Below are 16,368 nucleotides of genomic sequence, written 5' to 3'. Positions count from 1 at the left end.
AAAGATGGAGTAAAACATCTATTGAGAGTGCTCTAAGTCTTGTATTCTACCTAAATAATAAAAATAATTGGTGAAAATTATATTTTTTTGAAGTTATTTTGCACTTTGATTTAGTTTTGATAATTTTTTATAAAATAATATTTATCTAAAATTTTGATAAACTGTCTAAACTTTTTGACGAGTTTGAAATATTTCAACTAACTGCCTTCAGTCAGATATTATTTTGTAAAAAATTATGTCTGCCAAGACAAAATGCAAATTAATCAAAAAAAAAAAAAAAAAAAATTATGACAAGTACCCTAATAATAATAATAAATTAGAAAAAGTGCACAAGGACGAGGGTAATGCAACGCAATCTAATTTTTAGTGATTTGTTTAATCACAAGAATTAATATAATAAAGCAAAGTACAAATCTAACAAAGATTCTTTTAATTTTTTGCCAAAAGATTTGGTCAATAGAAAAGGATTAAAGAAAAAAAAAGAAAGAAAGAATGATGAGAAGTTGATTATATTTTCTGAAAAAGCTGAGTGGTAGCTCAGGCAAGGTCAGGCGCAGGCTCAGGCTCACAGGCTCCGCCTAGTCAATCGCTGGGGAATAGGGAATAGGGAATGACCATCCTCTCAACTCAATGTCTAATCCCTCTTCCAACTCCAAACAGCCATGGAAATTAAACCCAAAAACGACAAAACGTTTTTTTTCTCTTTTTTTTTTAAAAGGAACAAGACGCTTTTTCTTTTTTTGAAAAAGAAAAAAAAATCACAAATGAATTAGAAAGTAAAGAATGCTACCTGGGTTTCGTCAAAAAAAAAAAAAAATGGTACTTGGGTGTTGGGTTGGGTCCCACAACTACTTTACTTGCCTTATGGGTGAAGCATGTGACAATAACGTGTCGTTTGCAGATTTGTTACCCTAGATTCCGTTCAACAAGTCTCACTCCCACAGTCCAGACCATTTTTTAATCGGCAGATTTTAACACCTAATTTACCCTCGGTATTCGATATTGTGTTGTGAGAGCATAAAACAATGCAAATTGGTACATTGTTATACTTGAACATATTTTCAAAAAATATTATTCAACAATTTATTTAAAAATATTACAAATTTGGCCCAAACTAAAAATTATAACAAATTTAGGATAAATATAAAGAAATTCTCCAGTATAATCCTAATAGTGTGCTCATTTGCGTTGTAATTATAGTAGAACTGCTATCAATTTCTAAAAAATTATAAATAATTTATTATGTCAAAATCATGATTTAAAAAGAATATTTCACACACGTATATATATAAAAAATAAGTATATATGAACATTTTGATTCGACCATGATTTCAACTGAGTATATTATACATAAACTCTAAAAAATTAGTGAAAAATATGTTATAAATATAATGTACATCACGTGCTGAAATAAAATGAGGCCCTTTTTTAATGGTACCACTTGACAATTTAATATAGGTTAAATTTCACACAATAAATTTTATATTTTTCATTTATAATATTATCACTAATTTTGTGATTTAATAATTTATAATTAATGACTGATTTTTTTTAATATTTTTTGTCTGTGCAAAGATAGTCCATAATTTAGACAATAAAACAAATCTTTGTATACCCTTAACAAATATTAAACGATTGTTAATTATTATTGACATTTTAAGTTAGCATGTATCCCATCATATTCATAATTATAAATATTGAGCATAAAACTTACATCATGCTTTACTAATGGTGAGTGGTATAATTTTAGCATACATAAATATATATTTTTTATTATGTTTTATGAATGAACTTATATATAGGGACAGAGACAAAATTTATGTTAGGGAATTATTTTTATAACTTAATTTGTCATTATCATAACTCTCAATATTTAAAAAATAGTTAAAATCACATAACATTGTGAAACTTATGTGAATTATATAATTATTATTTCTATATAATAATAGCAAAATAAGATGAAACGTACAAAGGTTACTACTGCATTTGTATATAAAAGATTTAGAGGTTAGTACGTTATTTAGTAGCCATTAGTGTATAAAACATAGTACTATTAAATTTGTTTCAGCGCATATTTGTTTTTTTTTTGTCATTTCGCAAACAAGATTCCTTTTTGTTTTCTCAGATTTTTCCGACTTTACTTTAGGCTCAAGTAAGTGTGGAAATGTAGTGACTATATTTTAACTTCTAAGGCGATGAGACATTTAATCTCAACCTTATTTTGTTTCGCAATAATTGCATACTCATCATTACATAAATAATAATCAAATTGTTATATTTGCATGACCATAATTTGATCATAACTCATAATAATACGAAACCTAGATTAAATAAATGTGTTCTTTAATTAAAATTAATTGTTTGTACTACATTTTATTTTTTATACACTAATGTTAAATGGCACCAAGACTGTAAAAAATATTGTGGTTGTGTGACTCACATTAAAATTATTAAGAATAGAGTGGGGAATGCTCTTCGTTCCTACCCTATTTCCCATTATTTTTCACCAGGGCAAGGCGATGAATCGCTATTACAACTTATTTATTTAAAATATAAATTATGAATAAAAAAGTAAAATACATAAAAATTAAAATATTATATTATGTTAATAATTCAAAATATTATATATTATTTAAAATAAAATATATTTTTTAAAAAGCTTTGAATATAATGTAAAAATACATAAATAAATATATAAAATAAATTAAAAAATATTACAAAACAAATAAAAATTAAAATGAGTTTCGTTGGGACATATAGTGTCATTCTTGTTCCTACCTTGTTTAACATTTGGAGATAAAAATTATTCCCATCTTCCCCTCATTTCTCGTTTAGGTGAGGAATCTCCGTTTCAATAAAAGTAGGTCCGCGCAGGTCACATCCTTAAGGAAATTTTTAACATCCCTAATTGTATAACAATATTATATAATTTTATTCACTAATAAAGCAAAATTCATCAATTATGAATGAAATTTTATCATTGTGGGGTATGTAAGTGATTATACAAATTAACATGCATACACAAATTCTTATCTTATGTACATTTTTTTTAATATAATAAAATATACTATCTTCTGGAATTAACTTCATACTATTTTTTTAATATTTAATTCATACTATTTTAATATCTTGTATATGGTAAATTAGTTTAGAATTTTATATTTCCACTAATTTTGGTAAATATGTTTTTTGATAATTTTTTTTATAAATATGTTTAAAATCTAAAAAGAATTTACATTAAATAATTTAAAATATAATTATAAAAAATTACCGAAATTAGAACGAAGATATAATTTTGAATTGACACCGTACTTAGTTGGTTTTAAGACAAACAAAAAAGTATTAAAATAGTATATTTCCTATTATAGATTTAGTTAAGTTTCCAAACTTATATCGTAACTGATATGTTTCATTTGATATTTATTTTTAAAATTATAAATTACAATAATGATATTCCATTTCTTAGAACCTAAAAATAATATAATATTCCCATAAAATATTTTAAGGTGCACAATACTATATATTTGGTACATATTTTATCTGATATCTTTTATCAAGTGATAAATTTAATACTAATTTATTATAATTTAAAATACTAAAATAATTAAATAACCATTCAAAAAAAAAATAAAAAAATTCAACAATTCATACAATGCCAGCTCATCGAATGTTGGGTATTTCTCTAACAAATAAAATGAGTGGATCACTACTACCTGGGTAATGCTCTAACCAAATAATATCACCACTCACTCACAATTATACTTTTTTTTTTTTTCAAGAATATATGCCTACTTGAATGAAAAAAAAGTCTTTTTACTCCTCCATCTCATCTAATTTGTATTTTTTGATTTTATCCAAACACGTCATTACAACATTGATTTCTCTTTATTATTATTTTAAAAAGAAAATGCAAAAGCATTAATTGTATTACTTTGTTTATGACACATTACATATCAAAGGCAAAGTAGGTGAATTGAACAGAACACAAGTAAACCCATATACTGAGAACAGTTGAACTCCAATGCTAAAAAGCACATCACCTTTTCCAGTTCCAGGTGGCACTGCAACGTGGCTCAATTTTCTTTTATTATTATTATAAACCAAAATTATATATAATATTAATTATTTATATTTAATAGTAATAGTTTTTCCATATGTGCAAAATAGAATACAGGTCTTTATATATCTTTTCTTTTCAACCAAACATGGTATACAAATGATTTTTCTCACTACAATGAAACTGTCCTTTTCTTTAACATAAAAAAATAAAATAAAATCATAAACCAAAACACAGAGATATACCATAAGTTTTAACTTAGAGAGAGGAGAGAGAGGGAGACAGACACCCTTTTCGTTTATCACTCTTCTCTTCTCAGAAGGGTTTCTTGCAATTTAAGGTACCTGCAGTTTCTTCAACATCAATCAAAGCTTCAGACTCATTTTTCTTGCTTAATATTATTGTTTTTATTGTCTTTTCTCTCTCAAACTCAGAAACCCTAACCAGGGGAATCCATTCTTCGGCTGGGAGAATCGGAAGCTTGTTTTTTTATTTTTCGCTGATGGGTCGTGAATCGTTAGTGTCAGCTCAGCGTACTATGGCTGCTCCGCCGACTTCACCGCCTTCTTTGTCCCTCTCCGTACCATCGGAAAAGACTCGCCTTGCGCCGCAAGCCAAGCCCCCCGCCGCGCCTACTTTGGCCCCGGGCTTCAGGTTCCACCCCACTGACGAAGAGCTTGTTATTTATTACCTTAAGCGAAAGGTTTGCGGTAAGACCTTTCGATTCAACGCCATAACTGAGGTTGATGTCTACAAAAGCGAGCCTTGGGACCTTGCAGGTGAAACTCAACTCTTTACTCTTTATTTGTTTTTATTATTTTATTAATATTTTGGGTGTATGAATGGGTTTTGTTGCATTCAATTTTTCCTTGAGTTTTCTGGGCCTTTTGTTTTTTTTGCGAGCTTACTTCTGTTCTCAGGTCGGAATGGGTTCTAGCTTGCTGGCACTAATTTGTGTTTTTTCAGGCTACATTTTGTCGAGCCTTCTTTTTTGTATGGTTGACACTAGCAGTTTCATTTGTGCTTGGTTATTTGTTATTTTTATTATCTTATTTGTTTGGTTGGACTGTATAGATAAGTCAAGTTTGAAGAGCAGGGACCAAGAGTACTACTTTTTCAGTGCATTGGATAAGAAGTATGGTAACGGGGCTAGGATGAACAGGGCAACGAACCAAGGGTACTGGAAGGCAACTGGCAATGATAGGCCAGTCAAGCGTGACTCCAAAACCGTTGGATTGAAGAAAACATTGGTTTTTCATAGTGGGCGAGCACCAGATGGTAAAAGAACTAACTGGGTTATGCATGAATACAGACTTGTTGAGGAAGAATTGGAAAGAGGTAGAGGTGGTGCAGCTCAGGTAAGGCCTTCATCACAACTTGTTTAATGCTTTTTGTACATGTTTTTAAGTTTTTATGCAATCTAGTTTGATTTGAGAGAAGATAATTGGAAATGTATACATTTTTGCTTAACATTTACGGTTTTTGATGTTGCTTGCTGATAATAGGAAAGTCTACATGTTGAGGTTTATTGTTGGCGTTAATGAACTGGAGTACCTAGAAGTTGATATTTGTCTCTGCCTAGATTTTCTTCAGCAGCCAAACATCATTGTCCTTTTATGTTCGAATTGCAATGTTATGATGACTGATTTTATCTAACTATTATTGTACATATTTCTCCTTTTGGGTGGGAAGGATGCCTTTGTGCTGTGTAGAATATTTCACAAGAGTAATATAGGACCACCAAGTGGGCAGCGATATGCACCTTTTATTGAGGAGGAGTGGGAAGATGATGAATCTGCTGTGGTGCCTGGAATAAATAATGGGGATGAAGTAGCCACTGTGCCTGGTCGCAACAAGAGTGTTGGAGGGAACAGTCAAGGTACATGCGCTGAAGGAAATAACCATGGGACAAGTATTGAAAGAAATGCCAGTGACACATATATTGAAGGAGATATCGTTCAGCAGGTTTGTGCTCTAATGATTTAGCTCTATTATTCTTTATGTGGTACAAAAGTATGGATTTTTTTTTTGTTTCTCCCAACTTGTTTTTAATAATTGTGATAAAACTACGTGGCTTATCAATGTGCATCTCAATTTTCATAATGGTTGGTAGAGTTTCTGAATTGAGATTGTTTACTTTTTTTCCTGTCTTGCTTGCATTTCAATTCTCAATAATTCAAAGGGTTGATTTGGGATTACTTTTTCTTTTGATTTGTGTGAGATTGTTGTGGATGCATTGGAAACATGTTGGAGCAGCTTGTCTATGCTGGCATGTTACTTTAGAGAGTTTATATGTTCTTGTTGATTGAAGTAGAAGCTCCGAAGCATGTGCAATTGATAAGATTGAGTTAAGTTGATTCTTGTGCTAGGAAACCTAGGATAGGTGACCTTATTTCCTAGTGTTGCCATTTACTTAGCTTATAAGAAAAGACTAAAAACTAAGAATATTGTTTTGTTTGAAGTGTTGTTCAATAAATTGGTGGTGAGATGAAAATCAAGGAGGTAGGTTATTAATTTATTATAAGGAGAAATGATGGTAGACTTTGAGGTCTAGGTCATATTGTTAACTAAAATATTGGATAGAGCCTATATCATGAAAATCTCTTCTTTATTACTCAAAACCCCAGTCCCCAAATCAGAGACTAAACCATAGAACAACATAATAGCTAATTTGAGGTAGCCAATCTTCCTTAGTCTTAAAACCTCCCTATAAAATCTAACATTTTATACTTTACCATCAGCATAACCAATAGCCAACTTCGTTACTTCTTCACAATTCTCTACTACCGTTGTATACTCTTCTGATTCATTGTCATGATGATGAATGCTGAAAATTTCTCATCGCACCTGAAACAAAGTTCTTAATCTTATTTTGCTTGATGCTCAACTATGAATCTTTTATATCCATCTTTTTTGGGTTGTACTAAACTTGCTTGCTTTGTATTGGTCACCTCTTGTAATGGCAGCAACTTCACATTCGAATGGAATTGGTAGACATTTTTGAATTAGTTGACACATTCTAATTAGTTGACATATTCGAAGACTGCGTATCTCCATATGACCCATGACTCAATCATAAATGTCCTAGAAAAAACGTCGCATTGTTCCTTGTTGTAGCTTCATGCTTCCCTTCAGTCTTATTTGCCACTTCCATTATTTTCAACAACCCCACTGGTTCAAACAGCTATAATTCCTCTCTAATTTTCTTTCAAGCCATTAACAAACACATTTCTATGGACTATATTAGAATATTATTCTAGTGTTTGCAAATATCTCAATTTTCTTTTACACTTGACCACCGAACCTATTTGCTCAAGAGCGAACTACCTTTGCAACATGTCCTTCTCCTTTAATGGTTGAACCCACTACAACATTAACACCTTCAATGCAGTCCAACATCGAATCAAACCCTTATGATGTAACCAATGAAACCAAAAAAGTGCATCTCCTTCAAAAAAAAAAAAAAAAAAACTGCAACAACCATTTGTGAGTTGATTTAGGATATTTTAGCCCTAGAAATCCAAAAATGTGGGTCTGACCCATTTAACTCAAGCATGTCTAGCTGCTGTTGCCGCCTGTGTTGTAAATGGCACTCCAACTGTCGTGCTGATTGTTCGCCTGATCTGCATTGGTGCCACCCATGACAGCTTAGCTAGAGCACCCTTTTTTGTGCACGCATAATGTTGACATCACACCTCTATTGGCACCCTTCGTTGCTGCCACATTTTCTTCACTGTTTGTCACCTTTGCTTTGATCTTGGTTGTCGTCGTGCCTCCATTGGAGCTGTTGCCAAGTTCTTGATCAGTTGGGTCAAAGTTTTAGCCCTGGAAATTCAAGAATCGCCACTTGGTGTCTATTGTAAATGGTCTTTTGACTCTGTGAACGTCATTGAATTCTTGTTGCATCTTTCGCACAAAACTCAATGATTTTTCTATCTAGTAATTTTAAGGACTCCTCTCTTATCATCTCTACTTCTTTCTTCAAAGCTTCACATCTAGCCTCACCTTTCTTCCCTGCCATTTTTGGATCTAAATGTTACTAATTGATATAACTAAACAAATATCATGAAAAATTATTTTCTGTTACTCAAATTTCTAGCCCCCAAATTCAAGACTAAACAATAGGACAACACAATAGCTAATTCGAGATAGCCAATCTCTCTTTAGTCCCAAAAATCTCTCTAAAATGTGATTGCCAACATTTTATACTCTACAATCAGCCTAACAACCAATTCCAACCAGCTAATAAACTCATAGCAATCACAATACTCTCAGCTGCTAACATAACAACTAACTGAATAGGTGAACCTATCGATATAATTATCAACTTAATAAAAATAGTAAAATAAAGAGATGTCATAAATATGTTTTACTATTTAGGATTCTTACTTATTTGTAAAGGGGGTGAGAAGGAATCAAAGTAGGAATTCTGAAATAGAATGAGAATGACGTTGGCTTCTATACCATTGTGTCTTAAGGTAAGATATAGGGATGGTTTCATGTAAAAAAATGAGGTAAGGTATAGGAACATGATTCTTCAGTGTATTCCCTTGTGTTGAAAATAAACAGTAGTATCTTTAGTTGGCTACTTAAAAAATAAATTATCATGAGAAAATAATATTAAATATGCGTGTCTTAAACTATAGCCAGTCGTGCCCAAGCTATTTAATCTTATAGCAGTTTAAGTAATAAATATAGTGGAGTTATGTATGCATTAAAACTAACAAACCATGTTTAAAAACGTATAGCCATACATAGTATGGGAAGGGAGAATTTGTATTCATGTCTTTCTCCTTTGGAATCTTATTTCCCCTTTTGATGAATTAATGTCTTAGTGTGGATCCCATCAGTTCTTCATTCCTAATTTTTGTAATGTTTATTTATATTATATATAAGAAATGAGACTTGTATTATTGAGTGAAAATAATACAAGTAAAAATTTGGAAAAAGAAACCAACATATAATAATAATAATAATAAGTTCCAACAAAACACTCCAACTTCTTACAAGATCGTAGAACAAAACACCTTAAAAATCTTTACAACATATGGCCAAAGGACAACCAAAAATTTAATTTTTTATCGCTTTCACAGTCCATAGTTGTTTAAATCATAAATATTCTATTATTCCTTTCCAACCTAGACCAAACATATAGTCATGGAAACTACCAACCGAAGAGTGGATCTTATCACTAAAGGAAATTTGTGTCCCAAAGTTAGCAACTTAATGCGGTGTTTGGAATAACACAAGCTCCTTGCATACTTGAAGGCTTGAACAGAGTGATTGGTTGTTGTAGAGGAGCATGTATGATGAAGATAGAAGGGAACAACAATCTTATATTCTAGTTTTTTTGATTCTCGCAAGCATTTGAAGAGTTTTAAGCATAGGGAATCAATAATGTTAGTCATGTAAAAAAATAAAAAATAAAGCTAATACGAGAGAAAAGCTACATGAAAAACATAACTGGTCATATTTTCAATATATGAAATTATTATTGTAGTGGAGTGTAATAATATCTACTCAAGGAGTATCATAGATTTAACAAACTTGTGTTATCTTCTCTCTTAAGTACATGAAGTACTAAATAGAAGAAGGGATTTTCAGGACTACACAACTTGTCCACTTTTAGTGCGAACATACTTGTCTTGGGAGTCTGGTTTGGCTTTTACCTTCAACAATTTGCATACTTGATACTTCAACGGGTAGTAAATTCCTGAACTTGTGCCCTCGCGAATTTTAGACGAGTACTTTGCAGTCGAGTGCTAATCCATCATCATTTCCCACAATAATTCTAATTTATTGTAATCTTATTTCTTCATCCTTAGAATTTTGGAGGAAAATAAATCTTTCTCTATACAGAATTTCCAGATGTGATCAAATTTCACGAGATATTTGACGACATATCTTAAGAAGGAAAATGATCATTTTTTTGCTTGTAAATTTTATTTTTCAATGATGGCTTTATCATAGAAAGAAGGCATCATTGATTAGTTGAGAATCTTAATCTTTTAAAGTATCTTCATTATGCTGAATATTTGAGCCTTCAATCAACTTCTTGTAACATGATTGTGGATCTGCTGTCACAAGAAGATTCTTCCTTTTAAGTCACAAAATTCATCCTTAGGGTCACTTCCTGAAGTTCTGAAGATGAGTCTCGACTTCAACAATTATGGTTACACAATCAACAAAGTTTGAATTGGGGATGTTGAATCTTCAAGGTACAACAACACCGGTTAAGTTTCCCCACTTGTCGTGTTCTTATTGGTGGGTCCAATATTAAGGTGTTTCCTTGGTAGCATCTCGCAAGAATGTAACTAATCTCTGATACTAGCTGGCAGAGGAAGGCATGCACAATAAAGTGGAAGTCACTCGAGGCAACTTCGGCTTGCACTCTGAGATGAGTTGTTGAAAACTAGGACATTAATTGAAAATTGGACTGTATATTTATTTACTCTTTAGATTTAAACTTCAAATTTTTATTATTGTTAGATATGGGTCGGGGAAAATGGTGAAACTTTATTTTTCCAAAATTAGATGGTGGCATGTCTATATCATATTTGGCAACTTGTTTGATGGTAGATTGTAGGGTCGAATAAACGCTTATTCTTTCAAGCCGTTTTCCAATAATCGTAACATTTATTGTCTCGAATAGGCTATTGCTAGCTAACCTCACAATGAATAAAAAAACTACCAAATTGGAAAGAAAAATCTTGATAACAAAGAATTAACAATAATTTTAATTAAGGTTTAATTTTATCACTAACCTTCATGTGATAGTAATTAACAATTTGAATCAAGTAAGAACCTTGAATGGGTAATACTAGTAATTTTATGAGGGAAAATAATGAAGTTGACCTTTTGGTGCACTTACCATAGAGAAATGACCTTAATTACCTTCAAAATATAGACTCGAATTCTATGCTTGACAAAATGACTACTAGAAATTGTTTCTTGCCTTTTTGGATTCTAGGAGTTAAATTCTTGCTTTAAATGGATCTATAAGAAGCTTAACAAACTATTGAAATAGACAAAACATTTGAACTATCGAGTGAAGACTATTAATAAGACGTGGTAATCAGAGTGTCCGAATAAGCATAATAAGGTACCAATAGTACTGATGAACTTTCTTTTTTCTTCCAAAATCTTTCTATTTTTGGTATGTTGTGCTATAAGTACCAAAGTTGTTCATATCACACCATACAGTTTTAAACTCTTTGCACTGTGGGTTGAGTTATATATATGTATACATTTTTTTTTCAAATTGCACATGGCAATGCAGTTGTCTGGATTTTTACAAATTTTGGCTCAAATCACACTGCATAGGTATCATCATTTTTTTTATACATATTTTTCAATTTGACCAAGTTTAAGATATTTTCTTAGTTTTGTTTTCCTAAATGTATTTTCAAGTTTGAGTTTCATATTTTAATTGTGTTAGAAAATTTGTTTAAAGTTTATTTTTATGTTATATTTTAATTCTATATGAATTTGTAGTAAGAAAAAAAAAGCAAGCCTAATATAGTGCAGTTTGAAGTCACTGCATTTGCAGTGCGATCTATAAGATAGGCCTCAAACCACACCGTCTGTAATGCGACAAATAGTGAGGACTGATTTATTCCCATAATATTTGAGGACTGAGCTTGTCTTGAGTACCTACATAGCAATGGCAAAATTTGTATGTTTCTTAAATATTGCAGGGATAGGTGAGGAGCCTAATTAAAAAAATGCATTATAAGGTGTATAAATTTTTTTTGCTTACTCTATTTCCTTATTTTGGTTTTAGCAATTAAAATGAAAATCATATGAGATTCAAATCCAATTAAAGTTTTTAATATATTTGATAGGGTGTAGTAGATGGCTTTAAAGCTAGATGCCAACCTAGTTAGGATAATTCCTTATTTGCTTGATGCTTCTCTATTCTCCTTCTTTCTAAAATAATCCAGTTAAAAATGATTTATTAATTAATATGGAAACATAAACTTTTAAAAGAAAGAGTAGGATGAATAATATACATGAAATCAATAACTCTTGTGTGAAACAATTAAACCATGGTAACTACCACATTCTTAGTTGTGGCTGAGGGTAAATATACCTGATTGCTGATTATGCCACTTGAGGCTGGCTTAAGTATTTAGTTGAGTGAGCATATGTGAGCACTATTAAGGTTCAAGTTCTCGTAAATGTATCTCATAAAGAAAACATAAACATTTTTGATGATTTGACATTACGACAATTTATGGAATCAAATGATACGTCGAATGGTCAAACTCTATGTTGTAAAGGTTCCCGCAGGAAGATGATCTTATGAACTCTAGTCCACAATACAAGTTTTGTGGATTTTGAGACATCATGAAGGGAAAATTTTTTTTGGGGACTCCAAACATTTATTGAAAATAAGTTCTTGGTTGAGCGGGATTTCTAGAGGTCTCCCCTCCATACTTTTGTTTCAATTCTTAATATACTAGCCATGCAAATCATAAAGCTGAAAACTGTTATGATGCGAGGACAGTTTGGGAGTTGATTTTATTTTATATTCCCTGTTTTAGTATTGGATAAAGATTAAAATTCCTTCTCATTTACTTTTATCAAGTTTAACTATAGAATACCCGAGTTCTAGCTTCTTTCTTCTGTTTGTTCCTCCTAATTCTTGTCCAACTTACTTCCATAAAGCTTAGATAACTTGCCATATATAAGATCAACCGTATCTTTCCAACCCCCCGCAATCTCTTTGCTTCTTAAGTGTTAGTGAGTTAGAAATAGTACATTGCTACTCTTTAGTGCACCATTGTTGATACTTGATTAGGCCATTGTGTTCTACAATCATGTATAAAGGTGCTTAAATTTGACTTTCATTATGAAAAATAGCTCTTTTTTATTAGGTTCCAAGGGATTAGAGCCCCATGCTTCTCATTCTCCCAACCTTTATTGTCCAAACAAATAAATTCTGTTTCCTTATGATGCTCCCCTTGAGATCAAAATTACAAAATTCTTTGTTTTGTCCATTCTCAAACATAAAGTACTTGAAGAAGAGTTATGCATGTCGAGAATTTGTACTGAATTAAATTTCAACTATTATGTTACATAGTGTTTACAAATTGGTGGTTGGAGATGAATTTGCTTTAGAGGATCGCTTCTCTTGAAGTTCCCAATCAATCATTAGAGATTGATTGGTATTGATGGACATGTTGAAAGATTTCGGAAATGTTGGGGTTGATAATATTCATTTTGAATGTTTGATATTTTTTTGAAAAGCAGTAGAAAATTTTGAAATCAGTCAATGGTCAAGTTTACGTAGTTATGTAACATATCAATAATAAATTCATGATTACTTGGGTGAATACATTGATCAATTGTTTGAATTGAACTTATAGAGGTGTGTGGACTACCTTTTTTCCATTACCCTTATAATGCTTAACCGTTCCATATTTTAAATATTAAACTTGAATGTTACACCTAGCGAGTTTTGAATGATCTTTGTTTTTGGAGACCATCACCTGCATAGAGAGATTGGAGGGAGCTTGATTGAGAAATTATGAAAAAGAAAGTTTGACAAAGTACAGAAAGATGCAAGAATAAGAAAACACAGTAAATTAGAGGACTTTAGTGTAAGATGGGGGGGCTTATTCATGGACTGTGGCTAACAAGTAGGTCCTCAAAGCTTGTAACAGCCTTTAGAGACCTGCACAGTGACTAAATGTTAGCTGTCTTTCTGAAGAAGCCCAGCTGTATCAGAAAATTTCTCAAAATTCCAGTGTCTTTGAAGGATATTACAAATTTCATAGATAGTGGATATTATAGATATATAGGCCTTGTCAGGATAAAGTTGCTAGTTTATCAATTTTTTCATCTCATGGTTGTCACTTTTTTTTTTAAAGTTCTAATTGATGGGTGGTTAAGACTAGATATATTTGGTTATCTAATAACTAGCATCTGTAGATGAGTTTATTTTCCATACGTGGAAGGAGATGAGCTAATGTATGAATGCTTCTCTTGAAGTCACTCGATATTAAGAAGCATTGCATTTACTAGGTTTTTTGTGGAATAATCTTGTGGACCATAGTATCAAAGTCATATGGGGGCTGGGCGTAAATATTTTTAGTCCCCTAATATGTTTTCTTGCTTGACACGGGCAGTGTCCATCTTTGAAATTTGACTAATTCCTGTATGCAAGGAGTGGAGTTAAGATTTGATGTGAATTGGTTCCATTATTTGGGGGATTTGTTAGGAAGGAGATTATAAAACAATAAACTGACATTTTTGGCCAATTTGATATGCAGTTTGTGATAGGTGATTAGTTTGTCATGGATTTTGCATATTCCACAATCTTCAAGTATCTTAAGAACTGAAGACATCTTTTGTTAAGCCAAAATCCTTTCTAAATCATTAGCTGAAAGAAATAAGGGAATTGAAGTTTTATATCTAGATAGAACTAGTGTATGATTTTACCGATTTTATTTTATGTGCTTACGATTTCTGGTTTAAACAAAACTGTAATAGAGTTTTGTGCTTTAGGATCTATGGTTGATACAGCAGAATGTGCTATTCCTTCACTTTTGCCCTGCTTCATTCACTAACGTCTACTGATGTTTATATGTCAGTGATCTTGCTATAATGGGACTCTGTTGGTTATGCATCTGCATATCATGTTGTTTTGCTTAAAGTCAAATTAGATACTTTTAATTGAGTAATGTAGCTTTTTTTGCCCTTGTTCCTTTTTGTTTTTGTATTTTCGTTTCTCTATGCATCAAAAACTTGCATTTGATGTTATTGTCATTTTCAGGATACTGAATCCACTGAAAAGGACGTGCATCACGCTCTGGATCTTCCAAGAGAAAAGCAAATTGTTTTACCTGTGTGCAAGATTGAGAGACAGGATGAATATACAATGCCATGTGTGGTTAATCGAGAAGATAGTTTGGATGGTCGTTCTTTACCCGGGGTAGATGAGCAGCAACACTTGTCATTGGGTGTTGACCGTGTGTCGTCACCACTGCTCATTTATAAAAGAAGGCGTCATAATGATTCGAGTTCTAGCAATGGTATTGCTTCAGAAAACTCAAGTGGAGCTGCTCAGGATCGTAGCTCTTCAACAACAACAGCTGCAACAACAATGTCAACAGTCACAACAGCGACAACAAGACCACCGACAACAAGAAATTTTTTGTCTGCATTGGTGGAGTATTCGCTGATAGAATCCATTGAACCTAAGGAGAGTACTCCAGTGCCTCCCGAGCTTAATGCTTGCAATAACGATTCCGCTTTGCCTCCTAGCTGCTTGAAATTCATTCAGGATCTGCAACATGAAATTCACCAGATATCTATAGAGAGAGACACTCTGAAATTCGAAATGATGAGTGCCCAAGCCATGATTAACATCCTTCAATCTAGAATCGAAGTTCTTAACAAAGAGAACAGTGATTTGAAAAGAAGCAGCGGAGGTGTCTAGTGGGCTCATAATTCCATTTTCTTCACCTGGTGAACTTTCCGGTGGCCAGCCAGTCCTTATGACCCTTCGCAGTCGTTTATTGTGGGGGAGGGTTTTCCCTCAGAGTTGGAAACTATCTATCTTGTGTAATCGAGTCATTGGCTATTCTACAATGAAATAGCAAACTAAATAATGTAGCATCTTTTTAGTTGTAGGTTGTCCATTAGCTTTTCTTCGTCAGACTTTAATTGTAGCTTAAACCTTCATGTTTCTAAATTGAACCTTATCGAGTCTCTTTTAAATAGTTAGATCTTTCTGGTTCCAAAAAATTTGTGGTGAGTGAAATTTTACAGGAAAAGAGACCAGACCCATCTTCAAATTTTGCAGAGAATGAGTTGGGGTCCAATAAGTTGGAAGGTTGGCAGATATTTTTAGGTTTTATTTGATTCCTTCCTGTTGTCTGGTGCACGGTGTCCATGACAGTAGGTTGAATCTGGGCTGTTGCTGCTACTATTGCAATTTTGACAAGGCTAGTCTACTTCTTGGTTCACTCCACTGAACATGAACACAGAAGAAAGGTTGTGAGGGCCACTACTATAGATTGCATCAGTATGTGCTCTCCTCCTGTCATCACCAACAGATGTGACTAGGGCAGCCTGGAAACCTTGTGCTTTGAACAATCATTTTATGCTGATACAAAAGTGGGTAAAGTTTTTAACTCACTACATTTTAAGATTTTAAACATTTTCTTTTCTCATATACTATCCTTTTATAAGTGATGAGTGATGTGAGGAAAAAAGATAGGTAGTTCCAAAAAGAAAAAAAAGAAAAGAAAAAAAGTAACCTTTTTCTTTCTGGTACGGTTGCCAAGTTATTTTGTCTGTTT

The 16,368-nt window shown here is 32.3% G+C and overlaps 1 protein-coding gene across 1 annotated transcript; it reads left to right on the top strand.

Annotated features, from left to right (window-relative positions):
• Positions 1 to 4,244: 4,244 nt before the first annotated feature.
• On the top strand, positions 4,245 to 15,790 carry LOC133797878 (NAC domain containing protein 50-like). The gene is made up of 5 exons (XM_062235967.1): positions 4,245 to 4,397; positions 4,492 to 4,836; positions 5,132 to 5,415; positions 5,750 to 6,022; positions 14,838 to 15,790. The coding sequence occupies exons 2-5, from the start codon at positions 4,560 to 4,562 to the stop codon at positions 15,501 to 15,503; spliced, it is 1,500 nt and encodes a 499-aa protein (XP_062091951.1). The 5' UTR covers positions 4,245 to 4,397; positions 4,492 to 4,559; the 3' UTR covers positions 15,504 to 15,790.
• The last annotated feature ends 578 nt before the right edge of the window (positions 15,791 to 16,368 follow it).

This window comes from Humulus lupulus, chromosome 8 (assembly GCF_963169125.1).
Source record: "Humulus lupulus chromosome 8, drHumLupu1.1, whole genome shotgun sequence".
In the NCBI taxonomy this organism is placed as follows: Eukaryota; Viridiplantae; Streptophyta; class Magnoliopsida; order Rosales; family Cannabaceae; genus Humulus; species Humulus lupulus.
Note: the sequence above shows the minus strand (reverse complement) of the source record. Positions and strands in the feature narration are given on the sequence as shown.